This window comes from Convolutriloba macropyga, chromosome 8 (genome assembly GCF_964194025.1).
Source record: "Convolutriloba macropyga chromosome 8, txConMacr16.3, whole genome shotgun sequence".
Lineage (NCBI taxonomy): Eukaryota > Metazoa > Xenacoelomorpha > Acoela > Convolutidae > Convolutriloba > Convolutriloba macropyga.
In genome coordinates, this window is record NC_134475.1 from 62,728,204 (window position 1) to 62,755,943 (window position 27,740).

Below are 27,740 nucleotides of genomic sequence, written 5' to 3' on the forward strand. Positions count from 1 at the left end.
CGCAAGCAAGTAGCTGCTGCAGCCCTTGAGGAAACTAAGTCAATGACAAAACCATCATTAAACGATTCTAGTACAGGCAAAACGAGCGAGCTCTTTACTGAAAGAAGTTCAGTCAAGAGCAAGAAATTTTTTCAAGGTTGGATCAATTCGTCACCAGCCGGGAACATGGCAGATGCTGCAAATGAAGTGAGTTTGCAATGTTCTGATTCCACCGCCCAATCTAACTCAGACTCTAAAATCAATACACATGGTCAAGTTGGGGCTAATATCAACCTCCCTGTCCATGAGTCGCAAGATCCAAGTAGTAGATCCAACGTAATCAATCATGCACATATTGCAAACATCACAGCCTCAATATACGCCTCCATCACAAAAAAACTTTGTTATGCCAACTCAATTAAACCCCCCTTAAACACAGCCCAACAACTGAACCAAGCTACAATGCACTTCAAGGGTTTACAGTGTAACCACCAATTCCCCCGTAGATCAATCATGCGGGGACAGTTGAATTTAGTCAGCCCTCATCGTTCACCACCTGTAAATGCACTCCCTAACGCTCCGCTAGCACTTAATTCACCACAAGAACACCTAAATGAACCTACTCTACCATCCCACAGTTTAAACCTCGTACCACCGCATTTCCCGTTAATTCCACCCGCATTCCGTTTTGCTCCTTCACCGCCACAGGCATTCCCACTACACGCCAATAACACCGTAGTGAATATTGTGAATCCGTTACCCCTTTCTCCGCCTGCACAATTCATTTCCTCCGCGAACATTTTTGTACCAGAAATAATTCCTCCACCATCCCCCCCAAAAGAGGTAACAGTACCAAAATTTTGTCCCCATAACCCACGCAGCTCCTGCTCCTCCGGATACAAACGTCTGGCGTTTTCCGGCAGCAGTCCCATCTAGCGCAGTACCAATTGTATGTACATCTGTTATCTTAAACACCATACAACCAGCCCCGTTAAGCAACCCTCATATCCCTAAATAGCTTCGCTCTTCTTTTCTTGTAAAAGCCGCAACAAGGTCCCAAAATCACGTCAGATCAGACTTCATGCAACCGAATCCATTTAGGTCTTCCACAGGTACCGCCCCCACCTTTGTCGATCCGATCATCCCGCAAATGTATAGAGCTACCGTTCCGAACCCGTTGTGTTGGGGTGGCCCACCGCATCCCACTCCTTCGGCTCCTACTTTAGACACCGCGGATTTGATAAAGCAGTTGGCGGACGCAATCACTTGTAAGAAGAACGATCCATTGCCCGAGTAGAAGTTGTCACAGTACACTGGTGATCCCCTGCAGTGGCATGAATGGTTCGGACATTTTAAAAGTGCCATAGACTCACAGTCCTTGAAAGAAGATGTCAATTTAACGTACTTAGAAACTCTTGTAACTGGAAAAACTAAAACCGCCATCGCTGAGTTCGCATACTGTGGTGTAATGTACAGGGAAGCACATAAGACACTAGAACGTAAATTTGGCCAACCCCAGGCAGTAGTCAGTGCACACTTAGACAAACTCAGCTCCTTTCCACCACTAAATATGCACAATAGTGATATTATCATAAACTAATCTGCAACAATTTTTGTCCTTGTTGGGGTCTTTAAATCACTTTCATATGACTCGCAACTTAAGAGCGCCTCGCTCCTTATCACGGCAGTGCACAAATTACCGCAATATGAAAGAGCCTTGTTCACTTTTCATGGTCCAAAGGCATTGGGTAAAGCCGATACTCCTTAACTTCAATCACCGGTTAAAGCAAAAAGCCGAGGCCACAGAACATAGTGAAACAAACATCATGAAAGGCAGAAACTGAGGATAACACTAACTCAGTAGTCAAGAACGAATTTGCCTCAAGAAATTTTGCTGCTAATAAGCTAACTAAGGGCACTCAGAGGCCAGCCTCAACATCGGCAACGCCTCCAAACCCTCGCTGCATTTTGTGTTAAGGTAACCGCCGCATCTGGGAGTGTCGGGTAGTTAAAGAGAAGTCTCCCACTCAGCGAGCAAAGGTATTGGCAGAAACCAAACTGTGCTTCCCATGTTTGAGAGAAAATCATACGTTCAGGCAAGGCCCAAATCCTAGGCAATGCAGGAAGGATGGATGCAACAGCTCCCACAATTCACTTCTCCATGGATCTGAGAGGGTTTATCCATCAGAAGCCCCTCCAACCGACAATAGTATGCTGGCGCAAGTCAAAATAAACCTTCTTAAGCCCAATCATCTAGTAAAAGCACTACTTTGTCATCTGTGAGCAATTTGAAAGGCGTTCTTGACTGAATTACAGTTGACGAGTTCTTCTTTTAAAGATACCACGAACTTAGTTTTATGCGATACCGCTCGCAGTAACTCCTGGGTGTAAAAATAGTCCTGCAAATAGACTTAATTTGCACGGTACAGCATAGAAACTAACAGTCAAGGGTATAAATAGGAGGTTGTAGACACTAAGTTGGTTGAATTGACTGTAACACCACGCGTTAACAAAGCATTTGAACCATTTAAAGTCAGTCCTTACCTAAAAGAAGATTTCAACGTAGACGCCGATGTGATCAACAACAAAGCACTTCAAGAAACTTACCCGCACATAGCAGTTCTAGACCCGGTTACAAATTGCTATGGAAACATCGAGATGATACTTGGACAGGATGTGTATCTTGCCAACCGCCCGTTAGAGTACTTCGCTGCCGGTGAGAAGTGCTCGCCCTTCGATGTTGGCTTGCCCAAAAGTTGGGTACCAAGCGGCCCGCTACCGTCGTCTTCAGGTCTAGTCTCAATTTGTCTTTTAAATTAAAATAGAGAGAAAAATTTTGAAATCGCTAGTCAGGTAAAATCTTGGTACGACATGGAGTTGTACGGTGCACTTAAGCAAGTAGACCCACGATCCGCCGCGGATGCACACGCGCTTCATCCTCTTGAGAACACCACAGTGGAAAAAGGTACGATGTCGGAATGCTATGGGCTGAAGACAACATCGAAACTACCTGACAGCGTAGGTTCAATTAAAATCTTCGGAAAAGCGGCTTACGTAAGACCAGCCAATAAGAGAAAAGTAATTGACTACTATCAATGAGGACTTAGAAGAGGGCTACGTAGTAAGGGTCAAGATGCTCATAAGGTCAAAAGTCGCTCGCAATGAGAGTGGTACCTACCACAACATCCGGTTGTTAACCCGAACAAGCCGGGCAAAGTTCATAGGGTGTTAAATCAAGCAGCTAAATTACATGGCGCTCCTCTTAATAAGTCATTGTTCACAGGATCTGTTTTACTACAAAACCTAATCTACGTACTTCTACGGTTCAGACGACATCCATTTGCCGTATCCGCCGAGATCGAGGGAATGTTCCTCAAAGTTGGAGTGTTACCATGTGATCAGCCATGATTGCGCTTTTTGTGGTGGGAGGATCCCACGTCAAATGTTGTGGTACACCAGTTTACACGCCACATCTTCGGGGCAAATGAGGCGCCCATCTGCGCCAACTACGCACTTCAGCGCACGGCAAGTGATATTGCTAAGGAGTACCCAGAAGCTGCAAAAGCCGTCCATGAGAACTTCCACAAGGACGATTATTTAGACTCAGTGGAATCCCCCGAGAGGGCCCTCATTAGGTCGCAGGAATTGGTACATCATCTCCATCTAGGTTGTTTTATGCTTAATGAGTTTGTAAGCAATGTACCAGATCTGGCTGACCGAATTGATGGGTCTGCTCAGTCCACTGAATCGAAAGTCATCGTTTCATCCAAGGAGGAATCAATGCACATGCTTGGGCTTAAGTGGGATTACAACAGCGATACTCTGGTTGTGAGCAGTGGTACTAACAGAAACATCACAAAAAATTTAACACAGCGCTTGGTCTTAATTCTCGTGTCAAAGGTCCACGAGCCAATTGGTCTTGTCGCACTGTTTACTGTTGGTGCTCGTTTAATGTTGAAAGACATTTGGCGTGTCAATAGAAAAAGTTGGGATGACGGGTTAGCTAAGGACACAGTTGACAGACTTCTTGCCTGCTGTGTCAAATTGCCGCAGTTGACTCAGATCACTATACCAAGAAATTAATTTTCAAGACTGTTCCAGAATTTCGAACTCCACATGTCTGGTGATAGCTCGCAAGACGTATTCAGTGCATTAGGCTTTCTTAGGGCTCATGTAATTTGCACATCTGGGGAGATTTTATCAGAGCTGGCGTTTATCCTGGGCAAGGCACGAGTTGCACCTATGAAGTTTATGACTGTTCCTAAGTTGGAATTACAAGCCGTTCTCCTCGCTGCACGTTTAAAAAGGGAAATCTGTTGAGCATTAACGGTTACTGTGGATAAAGAGTTTATGTGGAGAGATAATACCATCGTTTTGCAGTGGATAAACTCAACCAATAAACACCCTATCTTCATTGAAAATCGTGTCAGTGAAATCTTGGAGAACACCAGCGTTGACCAATAGAACCACGTCCACACTTGTGATAACTCGTCAGATCCTGGTACGCGTGGTATGTCCTGATATTTTGCAATCCAGTAGCTTGGTGAGGGGTCCTGACTCCTTGAGAACTAAGAAACTCCATTTCGTACCAATTACTAACGTCGTTGACAACATCAAACTGTCGTTGAAACCAAGGAACAAAATGATGACTCCATCGCATCTTTAGCCGCATCCGTAACCAAGCCCCTTAAGGAACAAAGCATTAATCTAATCCCGTTTGATAAGTTCAGTTCTTATCAAAAACTAGTTCAAGTCGCCGCATATATGCTCCGTCTTTTACCATCTCACGAAAGTTACCGTACCGTAGACGGCAGCATGACGGACAGCGTCGAGCTTGACGAAGCCCAGCGTCATCTCCAGTACTTGGTTCAAGAACAGTTCTTCAATGCCTAAAGAAAAGATTTTCTTAACAACAAATCCGTTAAAAAGAGCAACCGCACTGCCCAGTTTACTCCGTTTATTGGGCCTCTTGTCCTCATCCGTTTTTCTGGTCGACTCCGACGGCTAGTGAAAATTGACTTTGACACTAAGATTCATATCGTGCTGGTTGCGCGTCATACTTTTGTTAAACTGTTCCTGCGGCATACACATCTGAAGAACCATTATCAGGGCATCGATTACTTACAGTTAAAGGTACAGGAACGTTTTGTCATACTTAAACTACGTTCCACAATGTGCTCCATCAAATCAAACTGCAACTTGTGCAGAAAGTTACGCGGAAACCATTCAACCGATCATGGCAGATTTCCCCAGGGAGAGACTCGCATATCAGTCTACTCCCTTTACCAACACCGGGGTTGATTACCTCGGCCCATTCTACGTCACCGTTAGTCAAACTACAGAGAAGAGGTTGGGATTTCTCCTCAATTGTCTGACTACTCGTGCTGTCCATGCTGAAGTTGTTCCGTCCATGGACACTAGTTCCTGTGGGAGTAGAGCGGTTCGTCTCCCGTTGCGGTACGCCTGCTATGATTTGGTCAGATAATGCTACGAACTTTATTGGAGCGGAGAAAGAGCTTTGAGAATGTATCTACAAATGGAACACGCTTAACATCGCCTCGGAACATGCACATAAGAGCATTAAGTGGAGGTTCATTCCGCCGCACCAAGGTGGCATCTGGGAGATGTTGGTCCGTAGTTTTAAGAGGGTACTGTACACCATCCTCGGTTCACGTCGCCTCACAGATCACAGATGTTTTTAGCACTATTTATGTCTGGTCGAATACGCACTAAACGCACCTTATCTCCATTATCTCCCGTACGCGCCGACCCGTCCGACCTAGGCGCAATATCACCCAATCATTTTCTACTTGCTAACCAAGCAACCGGATCTGCGTTCATCGTTGGCGTTGACAGGTTCGATCTTCGTAAGCGGTACGCCCGTGCGCAGTCTTACGACAATGCAATATAAGCAAATTGTCTCATGGAGTATCTGCTCTGAACCGTAGATCTAAGTGGCAGACGACTCCCGAGTAGCCCCTCAAGATCGGTGAACAAAAAAACCCTAGGGGTTATTATCCGAGTGCTCAAATTGAAGGACTCCGCTGCCGCTCCGACAGCGTCGCCCGCTCCGCCGTCGTAGGCACGTCGTCCGGATCGCTCGTGCGCCCACTCGTTAAGCTTGTACGAATCCTCCCGACATCTTCCGGGCCGGAGGATTTTACCGGGTAAATTGAAAGGAATAAATTATATCATTAGGTAGAATTTTTGTGCGTATTATATCAAATCTTTCGCTTAGATTTTCCGTTCTAAATGCAACATACGTATTATTTCTGATAAATTCCAAAACCGATTTCCCACTAAGAATAACTTCTAAAATGGCTCAAGACTGTTCGCTTAGCATATTAATTTTTGGTTTTTTGAACGAATTGAATCGGCGATAGATTTCAGACAAAGACCTGCTATAAAGATCAAGCTAGATTTGCCTATGTAAGTTAACGATGCTTTTGCCTTGAAGTTACGTGGGACAGATGCTTCAGACTTGTTGAATTTATAGAGCTGAAGAAAAGAGTTAATTACGAAAGTGCGCGTTTTGTCACCTTTATCAATAAAAAACTCACGGAGTGATGTCAAATTTTTGTTCAATCATTAAGAGAACAAATAATTATTGCTGTTATGTTTCAAAATGATCAACAAGCTGTCCTAAAACAAATTAGACTCAAAAATTGATGAGATGTTGGTCGTTATCATTTAGTAAGTGAAATAATCATATTGGTGCTGCTAGGCATTGTTTGAGTAGGACCTGACAAAAACCCTTGATTGCGACAGTAAAATATAAACCGACTGACGTTGGACGAATTGATCTCGAGCGACTGTCGAGGCAATCAGTTTAGAAGGGGGTATACACTGGAACAATTTCTAGGGTGCAAAAGCTTCAGACCAGGGAGGGGTTTAACCAATAAGCTACACGGAATGTTCGTTTCTGGCTCAAAATCGGAATTAACTTTGAGCCAGAAACTCAAAGTTAATTCCGATTTTAAGTTAATTAATTTAATCTCTGAATGGGCGCAATCGCTATCACTCGCATTAAATTGCATTAAAGATAATTCCTGCGAACTTTGTTCAGGAGCAATTATTCATATTGGTGCTGCCACGCATCGACTAATTTGGAATTGACAGGAAAGCGACTAGCTTGCGACAGTAGGACTAGATTGAGAAAAACCATCAGATCATCTCCAAGAATCACACTAATTCAGATAGTGTAAGCTCAAACTAACCGCAAAGGTCAGGGAAGATTTGGTTCCAATCATACATTTCAACGGACAAAAATAAGAATAGTCTGCATCTTGGGAGGGGGGGGGGTTGTAGTGCCGGAGAGGGGGTGGTGGCGTCAAACTCTAATAACCTCCCTTTACACCATGAATTTGTCTCCAAAGCAGTTTTGTTGAATTGCATCCTTAGAGAATAGTACGAAGAGAGACCTTAATGCCCTCCGGGCGCTACCTGTTTATCCCGTTTTTGAGGTCTTTAAGTCAGTTGGGTCAGACGATTATTGTTCAAGCAAACAATCGCATAAAAAGAACAGAGGACTGCCATAATTGCTACAAACTTTGTTTCAGAGCAAGTAATGATTTTATCAAAGTATTATCGATAATGTTATTACGTAAAAATTGTCATGAAATCTTTTTATTGAAGATTGCAATGCTTCGATTAATAAGGTTAATGTATTTCTTAGATCTTGGTTAATCTTCCTCTCTTCAATTACAAAGCTAAAATTTAATATTTAAGTTCCCGATTTTTTGTTTGTTTTTTCCTCAATTGCTCTTTCTAGTCGAAAAATGAATACAGTCGAAGTTTACTCCTTAGGTCACATGGGCGTCAATTCGATGAGCTTGATAGCTCTTTTAACCTCCATTCTGTAATATTTTGCAGTTTTGTTTGAACTTACAGCAGAAATAATGTAACTTTTGACCTGTAAAATCATCGCAAAGTAATCCCAATACCGTTCATGTTCATTGTCAATTACATTCGCTGCTAGCCAAGACCGATTATTGCAAAGCAGCAAAAGCTAGATTTTTCATCTTTGGCTTGGTAAAAAGGCATCATAATAGAACAATAGTCAATGCATTCACGAAATAACAGTTCATTTCTGCAGACCTGATACAAAACTTGGATCTTTTCCGTTTGTGCCCCCCCCCCAGCTTAGTGAGTGCATATTTGCGCCCTCAAGATGCACGTGCCATATTTTTACATAATGATTTACTATGTAATGGCACGTGCTCTGTAACTGGGGGATGCATAACGCACTGGGGGGGGGGGGGGGTCGAATCTGTTCTACTGTACTTCCCGCTTCTCAAATGCCAGAGCGTTAAAAAATTTTAAAAAGCAACAACTTTGCGGAAATAACTTCAACGTACAATATTAGAAAAGATCCAATCATCTTCATATTTCAAATTCATCGCTAGGGTAAAACTTGTTCGAGCGTCTGCTTAGTTTGTTCACTCAAAGACTCGGGAAAATCAATTTCGAATGTGACAAGCATATCGCCTCTTTCAGACCCGTTCAAATCTTCAATTGCTAGTCCATGTCCGACCAATCGCTTGGTTGAGCCTGGCACTGTGACGTCACTAAGAGTTATTGTCACATTATCACCAATTATGGAAGGAACTTCAAAACTGCAACCACAGAGCGCCTGCTTTAAACTCAGTCGAATCGGATCTTTAATGAACAAATCATAGCTCTCCGAATCTTCCCCTCTTTTGAAAACCGGATGCTCAATTATTCTCAGCACAATGTTCACATCGCGTGCAGGTTGTTCAGGGTTAGATTGACTCCCGGCGCGTTCCAGGGTTAATTTATGTCCATTCTTTGCACCTGGGGGGAATTTGACCTGACACTCTTGTTGTTCTGTCACACGCTCGTTGCTGTAGTTGAAAATCTGTCTGTCAAATGAAACCGTAGTTTCGTAACCAAAGTGAACTTCTTCAAGTGTTGCAGCAACCTGAAGAAATAAAAGTGATTGTTTTGGATGGGTTTAACCCCCCCCCCCCCACCGCATTAAATTAATTCCATAAACCAACCTACGGAAGCGGACTTCTGGGGGAGGCGACCAAATGAACGAAAGACGAATAACAAATCAAATTGAGGGCATGGTATTTTGTTTCAATTTGGCGTCATATCATCAACTTTTATTGTAAATTCTCGTTAATTATTTCGCGATAATTAACAAATTCAACAAATTCACTCGCTTAGGGAGAATTTTGTCACATCTACATTACTCGTTGTGCTTCAAAAAAAGGTATGAACAAAAAACCACTCTCAGCTTTTCAAACTTTTTCATCGGAACAAGTTTATTCACTCCATGAACACTCCCAGAAAACAATACCTCCTCTTCGAGTCGTAGAAAAAGACAGCGCCTCAATACAATTCAATTCTTTAAATTGCAAAAAAAACCAAGAGAAGCCCAATAATAGCTAGCTATGTAAAAAATAGCTAGAAATGTAAAAAAAACCAATAATAGCTAGAAGTCCAATAATAGCTAGAAGCCCAATAATAGCTAGAAATGTAAAAAAAACCAAGAGAAGACCAATAATTGCTAGTTATCACAGCTATTGAAAATATGAATGAAAAGTCGGGTCTATGATCAGTCCAACCTCGTGTTTTTCGTTCCCCCTCATTCCCTCCATCTGTCCAAAGGAGTGATGTCTGAAGATGTGTTCAAAGGGATGACCTCCCCCAGATGACCCTGGAGGTGAGAAGCCAGGAACTCCGCCCTCCTCTTCGTCGTACCCTCGGAAATTAGGAGATCCAAAGTCCCCTCCGAAAAACGATCTGAACATTTTGCATAATTGATAATATGTTAAGTAGACTAGTATCTTTATTTTATCACTTCAATGGTAGCAGAATTACTTCTAAAACAAATCAACAAAAAATGATGAATATTTTAAAAGTATTCAATATTTATAAATTCTATGCGTCCTCGCGCTGTTTTTTTTTCTAACTGCAGTTCGATCTATATAACGCTGAACGATAATCAGTTTCTAATCTCAAAATTCAAGACTCAGATTATCATTTTGTTCTTTTCTTTTTTTCTTTATGACACATTTCGTGAATATTACAGAAAAGATTGGACGCATAGCAACACTATAGCAATTTAGCAAAAGTAAGAAACTAGTTGAGTTGAAAACTGCTAATACTAACATTTTTTCAGATTTATTTTCTGGCACTAATTACCTGAACAATTTGAAGGGATCGATGAATTCATGAGATCCTGGTGCACCACCTGTGCTGAAGAAGAAAGTTCTGCCTCCATTTGCTCCCGCAAATCCTTAAAAAAGAAGTTTACATACTTGCGTATGGCATCCAATATATTTTAAATGATCAATTAAGGCACACTTCAAGGCTCAAAAAATTCGAAGATTTCTATTAAGAGCACAAAAACACCAACAAGCGGCGAGCAAATTGCTCTCGAACAACCGTTGAGCAGTTAGGTTTGTCAGTGTCTAGCTACCACTTAGAACGGCTGGGTGCGTGAGCGGGGGGAGTCGATGAGCTTGCCGGATTGCTAGTGGAATGAGGTGTACTAAACTAGTAAGGTTTAATGCTCTAAGAAAAAGAAAACTGATCAGCCACTTAATGCATTTGGTACCTTTTTTATCTCTTGTTTTGAGGACGAGAACTCAAATGTTCAGACCAGCAGGACTAACATATACCGAAGGCAAGAAGCAAGCGATCATACCGTAGTTTTGCGAAAAGAAGGCTTATTTTTGTCGCGATTTTATTGCAACTTGTAAACAAAATTTGGAAAACAATTTTTTACTCCATTGATCATCTACACAAGTTGTCTCATCTTCCTCTGACATTTCGATAAAACGCAATGGTAGGTTACCAGAAATTCCAATATAAAGTGGACGAATTTCATCCGGATTTCACAAAAAAAAGTTTGTGGTATGTTTTCACGTTTGTTTAGCTATGATTGTGTTTGCATTTGCGGTAAACATTAGCGAGAATAGATGAGAAGATGTGATTCGTGCTAATCTTCTTTCTACTCTGAAATTTGAATAACGTTCATCAAATTCAGATTGGGATTTCTGGTCAGTTAACATTAAGTATTATCAAACATTCTGAGATAGAGATGACCACTAATGGACATATAGCACTATATACACCATTATTAAGATATACCACATATGCCACTATTAAGATATACCACTATTAAAATTTAAAGTGAAAAAATGGCACCAGTTTCGGTGCACTTTTCATTTGACTTTTAGTATTAAATTGCCGCCAATTGAGTTCAGCTGCTTGAAATTGTGATTGCGAGAGAATTTTAGATCACGCGGAACGCAAAAAGTCAAGGGCGTAAAAGTCACTCGAAAAGTCAAAACAGTCAAGCAAAAAATTTTCTTTCGCTAGAGCCATACTCTCTTTTTGAACAATGTGAACATGAATAAAGACAGAACCTGAAACTACACTGGATTCAGTATTTTTGAGCGGGCAAAAAAGCGAAGGGTAATGAGATAATCCTCACAACTAACCTTTTCCCGGATTGGAATCCTCTTAATTTTACACTTTTTTAGTGTTAGAAAACAATGCATTTAAAAATGCCATCACAAAATTAGACTGCGTTGCATTAAACCTCGTTGCTCCTCAGGGCACAGATTTAGGGCCATTAAAACTGATACTTTGTCAATAATTCCAGTCAAACAGAAACAAAAAAACTGCTGCTTTTAGTTTGCAGATGATACATCAGTTAGAGTTATTGGCTGAAGACGTTTTAAAACAATTAAAAACCAGAACCAGTATATAAACCAAGTTAACCGTAAACGAGAGGAAAATGGAGTTTGCCAATAGCATTTTCTTAAAGCGTCCTCTGTAAAAGGCATTGTTTGTGCCAATAAGTGCAGTAACATAAAGATAATTATTGATACAGAAGTAACAGATACCGAACCAAACAAATCAGTAAAATGGCTTCAGCAACCAAATTGGTCAACTTGTTTCGCCATCAAATAGCTCTATAACACGACAAAATTTCAGATCACTTGTTTTGTTCCATTTAGATTATACTGATATTGTTTTCCAAAAATTACTCTAATATTATATTGATACAATCGACAAACAGATAAAATGGGGAGTGAAAGCTTGTCATTTTTTCCAAAACAAAATAATACTACAATTACCTTCCTCTCGAAATAAAAATTCTGACAGAATTCCAAAAAATTAAAATATCCTAAACAAAATTTTTCAATACTCTGCTGTAGACTAAAGATTCAAAGTAATCAAAAGTATGCCAATCAATGAAAAACAAACCGTATTCGTAACCTTTTTGGCGTCAATATTTAAGTGAAGAGGGAGTAACGGTAAAAATTTCTTTGAAACTTAAATAGGGCATGGAATAAACTACAAAATTTTAACAGACAGAAACGTTACACGTTTCAAATACATTATTTTTCAGATTAATAAAAGAAAACTAAACCTCAGGCAATTCCTCTTCAAGAAATTTAATCTAAATTTATATATTTAATTTTTTATAAATTTCCACCTTGTAGCATTAACCAAGTGTTTTTTTCCCAAAATTACATGTTTCAGATTGAATACCACAAACCTTTACGGAAACCAAAGACTTTACGAAACCCCTCCACAAAAAATAAATATAATCAATACATTAACAGAAAATTGGGAAAAAATATACTCTTTACACAGACATTGCCAACGAAATAAATTCACAATCAATTGTTACAAAGCATTGCTACGGCACCGTGGACTAAACTTTAATCAAATTCCAAAAAGACAAGACATAACCGACTAACGTCGGGAGTTTCTCCCGAATGACTGGCGAGCGGTTAGCTTCGTCAGCAGCTAGCTGCGGTTTAGGCTAGCTATCGATGTGGAACGATGTGCAGGGGTGGGGATAAGTGGGAGGTGGGAGGGAGTCAAACTCAAAGAAAAAAGAACCTAAGGCTTTAAGTGAACTTGATGCCCTCCGGTCGTTACCTGTTCATCCCGTCGCATTAAAAAAACCGCAGGACTAATATAAATGCTACAAATTTTGTGTGAGAGCAAGTAAAAAACAAACCCGGCAGATTGCCGGAAAATAGCCGCCGTCGATTCCAAAACTCTATTGGGATTGAAAGAAGAGAAAATATAACAAAAAATGATTTTTGGACAAAAACATTTTTAAGTGCAATTTATTTTGATGTCACTTCGTAATTGAACATACTCCTGTCTCTCAGTGAGAGGCTATATGGCCTAGTATCAATACCAATAAGCATTATAGATAGTAACTAAAACTTATGAGAACAAAGTTTAAGTACCGGGCATCTAAAAATGGGCTTTATGGGTTTATCCCGTCTCTATTTCTGACTTTGAGTTTTTAATACTGACTCTCTTTATTTTGAATTGCTTTGCTGAGCAGCTGCTGTTTAAAAGGACTTTGAGCAGAATGACAGAATAGTGAAACTAGACTAGAGAAGTCAAAAAGATTTCACGCAAAATTTCGAAAAAGCCGCAAAATAAGTAAAGCGAAAAAAAGTTCGACGAAGTAAAAAGAAACATAGCAGGACAAGTCCTGACGTACAATTCAAAGAATTTTCATTGACTAAACAAAAAACTAGACCTGGAATGAACTATGAATGGATTGGGAAAACCATTTGAAAAAAATCCGATCAAAGCCGCAAAATGGGTAAAGCGGAAAAAAGTTCGACAAAGTAAAAAAAAAGATAGCAGGACAAGTCCTGAAATTCAATTCAAAGAATTGAATTAAAAACTTAGAAAACTCTACCGGACCAGCAGATCAATTGAGCAATGCCAGCCAAAACACACAAAAATATAAGAAAATGAGAAATAAACAATCAAACAAACCAGACAAAAATATATTTATTGATAAAAATCTTTCAGCTTTCACCACTAAGGCAAAATTTGACCTCTTTAAATATACCTAATTCAAAAATATGTTAAAACCAATTTTTGTTTCTGAAATCGTTCCAGTATTAAATCTGCAAGACCTGAAAAAAATTCATTGGCCCTTGAAGATCGATTAACTCGAAAATGACCGGAAAACTTTAAAACCAAAATCAATCGCAAAATTTAATGAAATGTTGCCGTATATTGTAATATTAATATCTTCAGAATCATTTCTGTGTCTCTAGAGGCTATCCAGTAACCCAATTTCAAGCCATAAAAAATTCACTGGCTCAAAGATCGATAGGCAATAATTTTTAGAAAATATTTCAAATTTCAAAAAAAAAGTTCTATTAAAAGATTCACAACCATTCAAATGCCCCCTGTCAACTATTTAATGACATATCATACTATCAAACCCTGGATGAGGCTACCTGGCTACTGAGGCAAGAAAAACTGAATAAAAGGCAAATGTTTTGAAAAAACTTAGAAAGCGCAATTTTTACTTGAAAATATCTGAAATTGGAAAGGTTAAATTGTTAAAAAAATAAATCCATTGAAATCAACAACCATTTAGTAACTTTTTATCAGACCGTGGAATAGGTTTTCTGCCACATGAGAATGGACAAAAATCAGAAATTGACATAAAACTTAAGCAAACCTTGAAAAAAATTGCAGATTTTATCAAAAAAATGCTAAAATTTGCGAAATTAAAAAGTTAAAAACCAATCCATTGTTAGTAGAAACCATGCAGTGCCCCATTATCAAACCGTAAAAGAGCTCCCTGGCCTCTCATAATGGAAAAACTCAAAAAAAGACAAAAATTATCAAAAAACATGAAAAAATTGCAAAAATTAGTAACATTTTGCGTGTTTTTGTATGTAGTACCAAAACATATAGCACATAAAATCGTCATAACATTTAATTTTGTCTCTCAAAAGGCCTTCATCAACTTTTAAAAACTTCAACCTAAGATTAATCAAACTAAAAACTCAAAAAATCACAAAAAAACATGAAAAATTGCACCATTTTGAGCGCAAAACTCCTAAAAAGTCCTTTAAACCTAAAATTAAGGCCATCCCATCAGCTGCAACACTCTAAGCGCTTGAGGAAATACTAATGCCCACTTTGGGCCTCTAATGAAACTTAATGACCGCTGGGTTTTACCTGTTTATCCCGTTTTGAAAGACCAAAGTCATTGAAAAATGTGTGAAGTTATCTTAAAAACACAGCGCCCCAATTCAATTCAAATTCTTTGAATTGAAAAAATAGGAGCGCAATAACAGCCGGCTGAGAAGATGAGGGCGGCTATTAACTATATTAATTTCAAAATTCTAAAAACAGTCAAATGATTAAAAACTGTAAATCTGAAAGAGTTGAATCAAGACTAGAACTAAAATTCTACGTAAGGGTGTAATGTAGTCAAAAGTCATATCAGTTCTCATTAATGTACTCAGAAGTCTTATTTATATATTTGAGGATGTAATGTAGTCAAAAGTCATTTCAAAGTAAAAAAAAAGAAAATGATACAAACACGGCACGAAAAGGAATAGATTTTCCTACGGAGTTACAAAATTTCGGGACTTGATTCAAAGTACCAAAAATTTTTGGTAACTGAGCTTAATTGCGTGATATAAACGGAAAAATTTGGCGAGAGCTTCTCGCGACCCATCAATCACTAGAAGCAAAACACGAAACAACACCATTAAACAAGAGTGTCAGCGGTTTTGCTAAAATTTTGATTTACAATTTCAAACATACCCGGCAGATTACCGGAACATAGCCGCCGTTGATTCCCATAACTATTGGGATTGAAAGAAAAGAAAAAATCAACAAAAATTGATTTTTGTATAAAAACATTTTTAAGTGCGATATATTTTGATGTCATTTCGTAATTGAAAATACTCCTGTCTCTCAGTGAGAGGCTACCTGGTCTAGTATCAAAACCAATAAGCATTATAGATAGTAACTAAAACTTATGGGAACAAAGTTCAAGTACCGGGCATCTAAAAATGGGCTTTATGGGTTTATCCCGTTTCTACTTCTGACTTTGATATTTTTATACTGACTCTTTATTTTGAATTGCTTTGCTGAGCAGCTGCTGTTTAAAAGAAATTTGAGCAGAATGACAGAAGAGTGTAACTAGCCTAGAGAAGTGAAAAAGATTTCACGCAAAATTTCGAAAAAGCAGCAAAATGGGTAAAGCGAAAAAAAGTTCGACGAAGTAAAAAAAAATTAGGAGCGCTATAATAGCCGGCTGAGAAGATGAGGGCGGCTATTAAGAACATATCCGACAGATTGCCGGAAAATAGCCGCCATTAATTTCCATAACTCTATTGGGATTGATAGAAAAGAAAAAAATTAACAAAAATTGATTTTTGTATAAAAACATTTTTAAGTGCGAATTACTTTGATGTCATTTCGTAATTGAACAAACTCCTGTCTGTCAGAGCGAGGCTACAAGGTCTAGTATCAATACCAATAAGCATTACAGATACTAACTAAAACTTATGTGAACAAAGTTCAAGTACCCGGCATCTAAAAATGGAATTTATAGGTTTATCCGGTTTCTATTTCTGACTTTGATTCTTTTACACTGACTCTTTATTTTGAATTGCTTTGCTGAGCAGCTGCTGTTTAAAAGGACTTTGAACAGAATGACAGAAGAGTGAAACTAGACTAGAGAAGTCAGAAAGATTTCACGCAAAATTTCGAAAAAGCGGCAACATGGGTAAAGCGAATAAAAGTTCGACGAAGTAAAAAAACATAGCAGGACAAGTCCTGAAATACAATTCAAGGAGATGAATGAAAAACCTGAAAATAATCTACCTGACCAGCAGATCAATTGAACAAATTTAGCCAAAACACAAACAAAATCATCTCAAAAATTTGAGAAACAAACAATCAAACAAACTAAACAAAAATACTCATTACTAAAACTCTTGAAGCTTTTTTCCCTTCGGCAAAATTTCATCCCTTTAAAAATGCATGTTTCAAAAGTATATTCCAGACTATTTTTTGTCTTTCAAATCGGTCCAGTATAATATCTGCATGACCTGAAAAAATTCATTGGCCCTTGAAGATCGATTAACTCAAAAAAGATCGAAAAATATAAAAAATGAAATTATTTGCAAAATTTATTAAAATTTTGCTAAAAATTGTGATAATAATATCTTGAGAATCATTTCTGTGTCTCTGGAGGCTATCCCTTAACCCAATTCCAAGCATTAAAAATTAATTGGCTCAAAGATCGAAATGCAATAATTTTTAGAAAAAAATCTCAAACTTCAAAAAATAGAAATTCGTTCTATTAAAATGTTGAAAACCGTTCAATTGCCCCTAGCAGCTATCTAATAACATATTATAAAAACCTGGATGACGTTAGGTGGCTACTGAGGTAAAAAAAAACTGAATATAAGACAAATGTTTTAAAAATTGAAAAAATTGCTTCAAAAAATCAAAAAATTTCTAAATTCAAAAAGCTAAATTGTTGAAAACAAATCCATTGAGACAAACAACCATGCAGTAACTTTTTATCAGACCGTGGAATAGGCTTTCTGACACTTGAGAATGGACAAATATCAAAAATTGACAAAAACTTTAGGAAACCTTAAAAAAATTGCAAAAATTATATAAAAAAATAGAAAATTTCGAGACATTAAAATGTTGAAAACCAATCCATTATTTCTGTTATTACTAGAAACCACGCAGTGCTCTATTGTCAAACCACAAAGGACATTTCATGGCCCCTGAAGCTGGAAAAACTCAAAAAATGACAAAAATTTTCAAAAAACTTGAAAAAAATTGCAAAAATTTGAATCATTTTGCATGTTTGTAATTGTAGTACCAAAACAAATAGCTCATAAAATGCTCATAAGAGGTTATTTTGTCTCGCAAAAGGCCTTCATCATTTTTCAAAAACTTAGGATTAAAACAAAAAAATCACTAAAAAACATGAAAAATTGTAACATTTTGAGCCCAAAAACTCCTAAAAATGACCTTTTAACCTTTAATTAAGGCCATCCCGGCAACTGCACCACTCTAAGCACTTGAAGGACTACTGAAGCTCACTTTTGGCCTCTAATGAAACTTAATGCCCGCTGGGCTTTACCTGTTCATCCCGTTTTGAAAGATCAAATTCAATGAAAAATGTGTGACCACATCTTAAAAAAAACATAGCCGGAAGATTTCCGGAAACGACTCGAAGGAAAAAACGAACGCCCCTCACAAACATAAAACTTCTTCTACTGATTGACCACAATAACTAACATAATGCTTATCCTACTGAATAACACTTGTCAATTTAAAACAAAAAAAGAAAAACAATGAAAAAATAACTGACCAGAAAAGACGATAAAGCACGTGATAAAAATTTTACATTCAGTTGCAAGTTTAAAAACAACTTTTGGCGAAAACCCATGCAATAGGTTGATTTTAATTTCGTTGAATCACTGCTATTTGAGACAAAAACTGAACACAAATTTAGAACGCAAAGTAGAATAAACGAAGGTAAAAGAAAGGAAATGAAAAACAAAACCAAAAATATTTTCTGTAAAAAAAAACAAAATAAATTGGCCACAAATAATGAATCAAATACCAATATGCTGAATTCAAATCATTATTTCAAAAAACTTTTAATACTACATCTGGTCAAGTGTCCACCAATCCAAATCATTGTCTATTTATATGAGTAAAAACGAAGAACGCAAAAAATAGAAAAAAAGTTAGTGATTAAGAAAAGTTAGTGATATTTGTCATTGAAAAGTGCACTAAATATATTTCAACAAAACCTCTAGAAAAGCTCCTATCAAAAGCTAGAACACTAAAAACTAGCAAAGAGCAGACAATCAAAAGAATTCAGCAAAAATTCCAAAAAAAAACACGAAAATTCGCGGAACTCTTCATAAAAGTTACTCAATTATCTTTAACAAAATGATTCAAAACTGAAATCAAAATCATCATCACGCATCAAAGACAACTAATTTGGACTATAGGCATCCCCAAATGCTATAAAAAATTGAAGAACGCAAAGGGCATTTAAAAAAAATTGAAAAAAAAAATCATAGAAAAAATTGAGCTTTTTTTAATTTCACGGGAGCACATAGACCCAAAAAACGTTAATTGGAGCGAATTAGTACTGGAAGACTTCGAAAACAATAGGAAAGTCGAATAGGCTGAAAATTTTTTCTAAGTTTAGAAAAAAAAACGAAAAACAGCAAAAAAAATTAAGAAAAATAATTCAAAATTTTTCAGTTTATTGTCATTTTTCTAAACAAAAAAATCGTTTCAAACCTAAGAAATTGTAATCACTTGGTATCTAAAAACTCAGTAACTAACATGCGTCTATTCAAAGCCATTACAAAGCATTATAACAAAACAAAACGTAAAAAATTGCTAAAATTCGCCTAAAATTCAGCAAAATAGTTGAAAAACCTGCAAAATGGTAAAAAAATCTTATTAATGACCAGAAACTTACGAACCACTATTAAAACAACCCTAAGCATCACACAATATCATAATCAGACTTCTAAACCAAAAAAATAACAAAAAACGGTTTTAAAAAGCCGCATGTGAACAAAAAATTTCGCTCGCTTAGAGAAATTTTTTTTACACATCAATTTATCGCTCTCTCAAAAACAGCGGTATGAACAAAAACCACTCTCTTTTCGCTCCACTCTTCAATTTTGTTCAGCACAAAAACCACTCCAAATTTTTTCACGCGTTTCATTTCTCGCTTTAAAAATCACTCCAATAAAATTGATTTAAAAAAAGGACTTCTCCAATACTCCTCTTCGAGTCGTAAAAAACACAGCGCCCCAATACAATTCAAACTCTTTGAATTGTAAAAAAATTAGGAGCGCTATAATAGCCGGCTGAGAAGATGAGGGCGGCTATTAAAAAAGATTGGCTTAAGTACCTGGTGGGAAATTGGCCCCTCCTCCCATGCGGGCGCCAGCGTGACCAAATTGATCGTAATTTCGTCTTTTGGTCTCGTCTCCCAAAACAGCGTATGCCTCTGCTATGTCCTTGAACTTCTTCTCTGCCTCTGGGTTGTCCTTGTTCTTATCTGGGTGCCACTTGAGCGCCAGTTTTCTTAACCAAAAATAGATCTGTTGTTTCGCCCCGTGGTCAACTTTTGCCCCCTCCGGACACTTTCATATAACTTTAAGGTCATATAACTTTCAACCCCTGACAAATCACACTAGCAGTATAAATTGACAACTGTTTCTGGATCTACCCCCCCCCCCCCCCCCCCACGCAGTTTAGTGGGCATATATCTTTTACGCCCACAGGTACACTTGCTAATTGTTTGACATTGTAACGTGCTATATAACAATACATAGTTTGTAACTGGGGAGGGAGACATGAAACACTTGGGAGGGGAGGGGGGGAGCAAAAAAATAGATCCCTGTTTCTCTACCTGTATTGACGTTTGATCTCCTCTTGGGTACATCCTCTCTTCACCCCCAGAATATCATAGTAGTCTTGTGGTCCTCCACTTTCACCACCAGAAGCCATGTTTTACTTCTTATAGTTCCGACAATCTGAATAAACAAACCAAAATAGTCTGATTGAAAATTTTCAGAGCTAGTTTTGTTCCAATATTTATTTCAAGGGCAGATAAGCTCCATTTAAGCGATTAAAAAGTCTTAATTTCCACACAATTTGGCTGAATGTGCTTTGAACTCATGGTTCCAATAAATGGTCGCCTGTTACTGAACAGCAGAAACATAAGCGTCAAATCAGACTCTTTAAAATCCAATAGTTTCTCATTGACAGCATAAAAAATACTGAAATTCTGTAAAAAGATCCTGCAACTTCGAAGATCCTGTAAATGCAGGCACCTGCACCAAAAAATCAATACGTAAGCCATCATTCGTTAACAGTTTTCAAATGTATCATAATTGTATCACAAACATATTAAACTAAAATATATATTTTTCGGGCAATAACTACCTCGGTCGGGCAATAACTATTATTGGTTTCATCATTTGAAATTGATATTGAAATAAATAGCCAGTCTAAAAAATCAATAACTCACTCCTACAAAAAAAAGTTGTAATGAAAGGTGAAATTTCTTATGGAACTTACTTGCTATACTGACTGACCCTAAGCAAATTTTGCAGAATGATCCTAAGCAACTTTTAATTGACCCATATTTGCAAAATGCCAAACAAAATCTGAAACATTTTGAAAAAGATCAGAAATCCCAAGAGCAAAGACGACGCAAATTAGATTTGCACATCACAATTGGATTCACTGAAAACTGACAACAAAATCGGCACCAAAGAAGCATGCCGATACAGAATCAGCCAAGTACAACGAAAGATCAGCACTAAAACTTTGAAGTGTTCACTACACAAAAAAATAGTTATGGCAGAAAATCTGTGCAGCCTACATGCAAGTTAACTTTTGGGCAGTAGCAGTCAACGAAAAATTGCCGTTTTAAGCCTTTTAAAGCTTGACCACATCATCAGAAGAAAACTTGATGCAAGCGGTAGGAACCTCTAACCGACAAGAAAAAGATGAAAACAACAATAATACAAATTTTTGAAAAGCAAACCCAAATATCTTACTGAACAAATATGGAATATGAAAAACCTACAAATGTTTTTTTTTTACAAAAAAAATGAAATTTTCAAAGAATTGAAGTTTCAATAATTCTACGTGCCTAAATTCTAGACAAAACGCATATTACAATGGAAAACTCCAAAAGCAGAAGAAAGAGGCCAGAAGTCGACCGTATGAATGTTTTTTACAAAAGTAATGCAACGTTTAGAAAATTTTCATCTTTCGTGTCAACTTTTCATGTCTAGTGTAATCTTAAGCTCGAAAAACTATTTAAGACTAAAAAACTACAGATCGAACCTGCAATTGTTCTATCTGAATCCATCTTTTTTGGAAAGTCAACTCAGAAACAATTCAGATGGTGTTCTCTTCAAAAAATGGAAATAATGTTTAACTGAAGCCATAACTGGCCAATTATATTTTGTCATCAGGTATCATCAAACCAATTTATAAAACTTTTCGTTTCTTTTCAGCTGTAACGCTTTCATGCAATGTTGAACTCAGGCCTTGAAACCCGTAAGTATCAAACAACAAAATACAGGCAGTTGTACTGCCCAAAAATGCAGCAAAAAATAGATCAACTCAAAAAGAACAAAAAATTTAAAAAAGTGCTTGCAGTTAAAATTAAAAAAAATAACCTGGAAAACTTTTTGTATAGAAGCAAAATGTTACTTCTAATTCACCTTTTAAATTTTAAAAACAAAACTCGATTTCGGACCTGCCATCACAAAATAATATGAAAATGTTGATAATCCACCTAGTCATAAATCAACCCGAGCCGGTATTATACACTCATGAGAAGAGATAAGGAATTAGATGTCTAGTAAATGTCTCTAAAAGAACAATTACAATTTGCAATCAACCAATGCATAAACGAAAAACTCCTAAAATTTCTATAATAGAGACAGATTAGATTCAGAAAAATATGAAGATCGACCCAAAGTTATTGAGCAATGACTACTCGATCAAAAACTCACCACTAAGAAGCTAACAGCCTCATTACCAATAATCATGTTGGAACTCAGAAGAAAATTCAATACAATATTTTCCTTCTGAAAAGATAGGCCATTGTATTGACGAAAAAAATAGTCGAATTTTTTATACGTAGCAAACAAATTTTTGTCAACATCTTTGGATTTTGATACGACTAAATTGAAAAAGTATATTTGTGGCAAAACATGAACACTTCTTTGAGAAAGCAATGTCTCCAGATTGGTATTACAAAACTATTTTGGCTTGTACTAAACCGTGGTGTTTGTCGAAGAACAGTTTTAGGTCATTAAAATTGATTTTCATGTCGATATTTTCAGTGAAACAGTAGCAAACAATTGTTATGTTTAGTAGTTTGCAGATAATACAGTAACTCCATTTCAACCAAAGAATATGCAGTGCTCTAGTTATTAGCTGAAGATATTTTAATTAAAATGGACCAGTATATAAAGAAAAAAACTGAACCCTAACGGAGGAAAAAAGGAATTAATGGTTTTCATGAATACAAAATTGTCGAAGCGTTTTTTAAAAGCCGTTCTGTTTGGACCCAACTAATTTGTTCAGATATCTAGGCGTAATTATTGATATAGTTAATATACCAAAATGAATTAAGTTATCACCACAGAAGTACAAATAACAAAGTTCTCGCGAAATATGTTTTCCAAAAATCTAAAGCAGACAAAACCTCACAGACAAAACCAGCAGAATAAAAGATTCAAAGCAATCAAAAGTATGCCAATCAATGTAAACCACCGTACTCTCCGTTTAGCATCAAAAAAGAATACCGGTTCAACAATACGGAAATTGAGTCGGAATTGGAATAACCTTCCAATTACAATTAGAAAAGAAACGTGTAAATTTTAAACAGCAACAGGAGAAAGGATTGAACTGCTCGAACGAGTTCAAATAATCCGAATTCTAGCGGGATTTCAAAAACAATTGTTATTGGATTATTAACGAATACCTATCCTTAGATGGCTCTGATTTGAGAAGATAACGTTTGATTGATAAATTTTCAGCATGTAACTTTAACCGAGTGCTTATAATTAATTATCAAGTTTCAGTTTGTTTAAAAAAAATAAGGTACATCATGAAGTAACTGTTGGCAACCGGTTGAATTGTAGAGTATGCGCGCACAAGATACATGCATGCCATTGCAAATGAATCCCTCTTAATTATGCACCAAGCATTAGATTTCACGATTAATAGTTATGAATAGTTATAAGGTGCTTTAGAGTTTTTACGTCCATTTTTCAAAAAAAAAACAATCTAGAAAAATTAGAAAAAAATGTTTTCTTGTGTTGTAGCGAATCAAAATTCATTACTACAAGAATTCATTGATACAAAAGAAATGTTCAAAAACTCCGGAGCACAATGCAAATGTTGGTATAATACATAGCAATTAATTACGACCACATACCTCGTCACATATTTTTTACTTTACATCAACGTCGTCCGCGACATGCTGTTATCTTCGGCCGTTAATGGACATTGTAACTGCGGGCAACAATTATGTGAACAAAAGCGTCGAGCGTGGATTCCAGATGCGAACTCTGTTCATGTTTGCTTAAAAAACTGTTGTATTCCAAGCTTGCTAACATCGTGAATGAGGTGCGGTGACTTCAAAAAGAGCCGACGTTAAAAAGTCTAAAATTTAACAATAACTAGCAGGCCCAAAAAGGCACTCTTAAAAATTTTCCAACATTTTCGGGGTAATACGTACGCATCCCAATATTACCTTCAATAATGCCTTCACCGAAATTAGAAAATGCGATACTAAATTGAACAAAAATTCATCGCAAAAATATGAAGATAATAGTGAAACAGCCAGAAATATTGAGCAAAATCTGTATATAAATAAAGGTTTAATATGTGTTCTAATCTGAAGAGAACGAAACAAACTACTGAAGTCTGAAAACAATTCCCAAAAAAAAGAAGTGGCGCTAATTGGCGGTAAGCAACAAACATCACATGCAGCTTATAACAATATCGGAAACCCCTATAAACTATTAACAACTTAAAGTCCAAAATGGTCCAAATATTACCTCACTTGAAAAGATAGGTGTTTCTAGTGCTTAACACGTGAACCACAGAGCAAAATAGATCGAGAAAAAATTGAGAAATCAAGAGCAAAGAACTATATCGGACAATCCCATCCCTCGAGCAAAAATATTGCAAAAAAATTGTACGAAAGCAATTAATAGAAATCATTCAATCGTAGGCAAAAAATCTTTAAACTCCTATACACAAAAACCAAATAAGTGAAAGCTGAAAAAGGATATTAGCTTGTGCAGGATATTATTAAATAACCAAATTGTTTTCGATATTGAAGCACACTTGTGCATGATTGTTAAAAAACAATCCTATTGCAAACAGAACGATAAAGAGGTGCAACAGAGGACAGGGAAGAGAACGAAAAGCAAAACCAAAGGGAACGCTACAGAGAACTGGATGAAACGGAAGAACGGGGAGAGTGAGCAAAAAAGTAGAGCGAGGAAATAGAGAGTCGAGCTAATCGAGGAGCTAAGTCGAGAAGCGAACACAGAAAAGAAAAATGTAGAAAACCGATAGAAGGGGAAAGAGTGAAAGCAGAAGACATAACGAGAAAAAGAAAGAACACAGGAAATAAGTAGTCGACAAAAGATGGGGAGAAAGAAAAACGAGATGAGGCAGGACAGAGAGAGAGAGAGAGAACCGATAGTAGCAAACAGAGGGAAGCCATTCTGTTTATCAAAGCTAATGGACAAAAAAATCGGTGGTAAAAAACAAAAATTACAGCAGGACTTATACAGTTGCCACAATTTTCGTTTATCAGCAATTTGTGAGCATTGGGCTGAGAGAGACAAAATGAAAGAGAAAAAATATAGTAAGGAAAAACGAAATAAGACAACTGAAGTGAGCTACAGATTGTAGCCAGAAGTAACAAGAGAGGAAAAAGAAAGCTACAGAAGACAAAAATGGAAACATCGAAAGAGAAAAAAAGAAACGAAAAGAGGGACAAAGTATTGAGCAACGAGAAAATCGCAAAAAAATTAGGAGATAGTGAACGAACGCCGAGAGAGAGAGAGAGAGAGAGAGAGAGAGAGAGAGAGGAGGGAGAGAAAGAACAGAAGTGATGGATAACAATAGAACGTTGAAAATAAATAACGAGAAAAATAGCAAAATGATTAACCAGTAACTTACGAGACGAGTTAAAGAAAAGAACACTGAGAAAAAATGTCTGTCACAGCTTTGTAGACTTGCAGTAAAAAATACGACAAGAGACCGAAGAAGATAAATTTTAATTTCTTAATAAAGTGTGGAGATATTTTTACGAACAAAATGGACAACCCCCGTTTTTCGGCGCTTGACACTTATGGCATCTGCATTTTTCGGTAATTGACTTTTCTGCATTTCGATCAATGGTTCTTCTTTCAAGGTCGTAAACATGCTCTTCAGAAGCCTCTTAATTATGCATTTTACTGATGAAAAGACCATAAAATTTTAAAACAAATATAACTCAACATTTCAGAATCAATTTTTTACTATTTACTAACAAACTAATCTGAAGCGATGAAATACTTAATTATACTGTAATTATGGCGCGCCACGGACATGCCTCAGCGGCTCATGGTTTTTATCACAACCAAATATTGGATCAATTTAGCCAGGCAAATACTCTTCGTGTTAATTAACAAACAATTTAGGGTAATAAAAGACCATTACTGTTTTCGGCTCGTTTTGGATCAGATCATGTTCCAGTGCTTCTTAACGTCGGCTCTTTTTGACCGAATCGGTGAATGAATGTGACGTATAACGGATATTTCAAAATTAGAACAAGAATTCCTTACTGTCACAAATGTCACACAATCTTACACCTCTAATCTTAAAAACATACCTACAGTCGTGGGTAAAAGTGACGTTTTCATGTAAACATACTCCTGAAAACGTAGCGTTTGAAACGTAATGATGGGAAGAAAACTTACCCGAATTTCCTCAACCTCCTAGGTCTGGCCTAAATTTGAAGATGCGGAGCACCGTCGTTTAAATTGAACGTCGTCTTCTAGTTCAGCACCCACAATTTCTTCATAGTTGCATTATGGTACCATAGTCTTCTTAGAATTGAGATTGAAAATAGAATTTATAAATAAAGTTTTGTCATAATTTATCTGAAACAGTGGCCAAATTCTTATAAAGAACAGCAAATTTGAATCAGATACAGGTTTAATTTCTATTTATAGAATTACGTAGCATGACGTGCAAAATTCTGCTGGTAATTCTATCGCATGAAAATGGTATGAACATGAAAGCAGTGTGACTTAACATACATTTTGCTGTTTTCGCTAACCATGGGACCTCACATGTTTTATCCAAAAGAGAATTGTAACAACAATGGTGAAGAATGCTTCGCTGTTTTATGCGAAAGTGAATTTGTTTCAATGATGAAGTATTTTTAGAAGTCATTTCCGTCGGTTTGTTCCACAGTATGCCTTTGACCGAAGCACTTATCCACGAATTTCCTCAAATCAAATTATAAAGAGCTAGATATCAAAGATTGAAGCAAAAATTATCCCAAAATGAAAGTGTCAATGCTCTTGACATCCAAAAATGTTCAGCTTTAAATACAGCTGGATAGATCCGCAAAAAGGGACTGAGAAGGTAGGATAAATATGAAAAAGTTATCAAATTGAACTTGCAAGTCAAGTTTTGTTTTAAGTTTCCATAGCGAAACAGCATCATTAGGATAATTTCAGCCATTAGGATAATGTCAAGAGTTTTTTCCGCGGGGGTTTATTTTCTGTCTAAAATGAAGAAGGGTTTTTTCCGTGGATTTTTTTCCGTAACCGGTTAATCACACGGCTCACATCTCAGTTATCAAGTCGAATACATGAAGGGACTTCATTTGAAAGATAAACCTTTGAAGATTTTAAAGCCTTAAACGAAGAACTAAAAACATAACCGACTACGGCCAGCCATATTGCTTATTATTTACAGATTCATTGATAATTGCTTATAACACACAATTACTCAGAATTAATAAACCTCAAATTGTTTCATATCTAATGCATTGCATATTGACAATAAAACAGGTGCAACCGTTGCATTTTTCGCTGCCTGTAAGAAACCGACTGGCGAGAAATTCAGCGCCAAATTGGGACATGCCGGAAAAGTAGTGCTTTTCACAAGAGTCAGTTTGTTTCTAATTACTAACCTACACCTGGGCCAAAAAAGTAGGATCTCGAGCGTCGGATTTATACTTATCAAAACCCGAAAGCTATGGTAAGTCATTTGACACAAAACAGCAAACTTCCGGAAATCTCAATAATGAATCAGATTACTACAGCAAGAAAATAACAGATTTTCGGAAAAGACACTTTATAGCT

The 27,740-nt window shown here is 37.0% G+C and overlaps 2 protein-coding genes across 2 annotated transcripts in view; one reads left to right on the top strand and one right to left on the bottom strand.

The window, feature by feature from the left end:
* LOC142344913 (26S proteasome non-ATPase regulatory subunit 1-like) overlaps window positions 1–27,740 on the top strand; it is a 628,982-nt gene that overhangs the window by 135,894 nt on the left and 465,348 nt on the right. The window lies entirely within an intron of this gene.
* Window positions 8,025–26,565, bottom strand: LOC142344909 (dnaJ homolog subfamily B member 4-like). The gene is made up of 6 exons (XM_075396967.1): window positions 26,343–26,565; window positions 20,240–20,363; window positions 19,736–19,911; window positions 10,153–10,246; window positions 9,573–9,750; window positions 8,025–8,920 (listed from the first exon to the last, which is right to left on the bottom strand). Exons 2-6 carry the CDS (start codon window positions 20,335–20,337, stop codon window positions 8,381–8,383), a joined length of 1,086 nt encoding a protein of 361 aa, XP_075253082.1. The 5' UTR covers window positions 20,338–20,363; window positions 26,343–26,565; the 3' UTR covers window positions 8,025–8,380.

Coding starts and splice junctions, on each gene's coding strand:
- LOC142344909 (XM_075396967.1), bottom strand. CDS start 20,337: ATGGCTTCTGGTGGTGAAAGTGGAGGACCACAAGACTACTATGATATT. Junction 19,912..20,239: donor GAGATCAAACGTCAATACAG/GTAGAGAAACAG, acceptor TTTTTGGTTAAG/AAAACTGGCGCTCAAGTGGC. Junction 10,247..19,735: donor AGGGGCCAATTTCCCACCAG/GTACTTAAGCCA, acceptor TTCTTTTTTAAG/GATTTGCGGGAGCAAATGGA.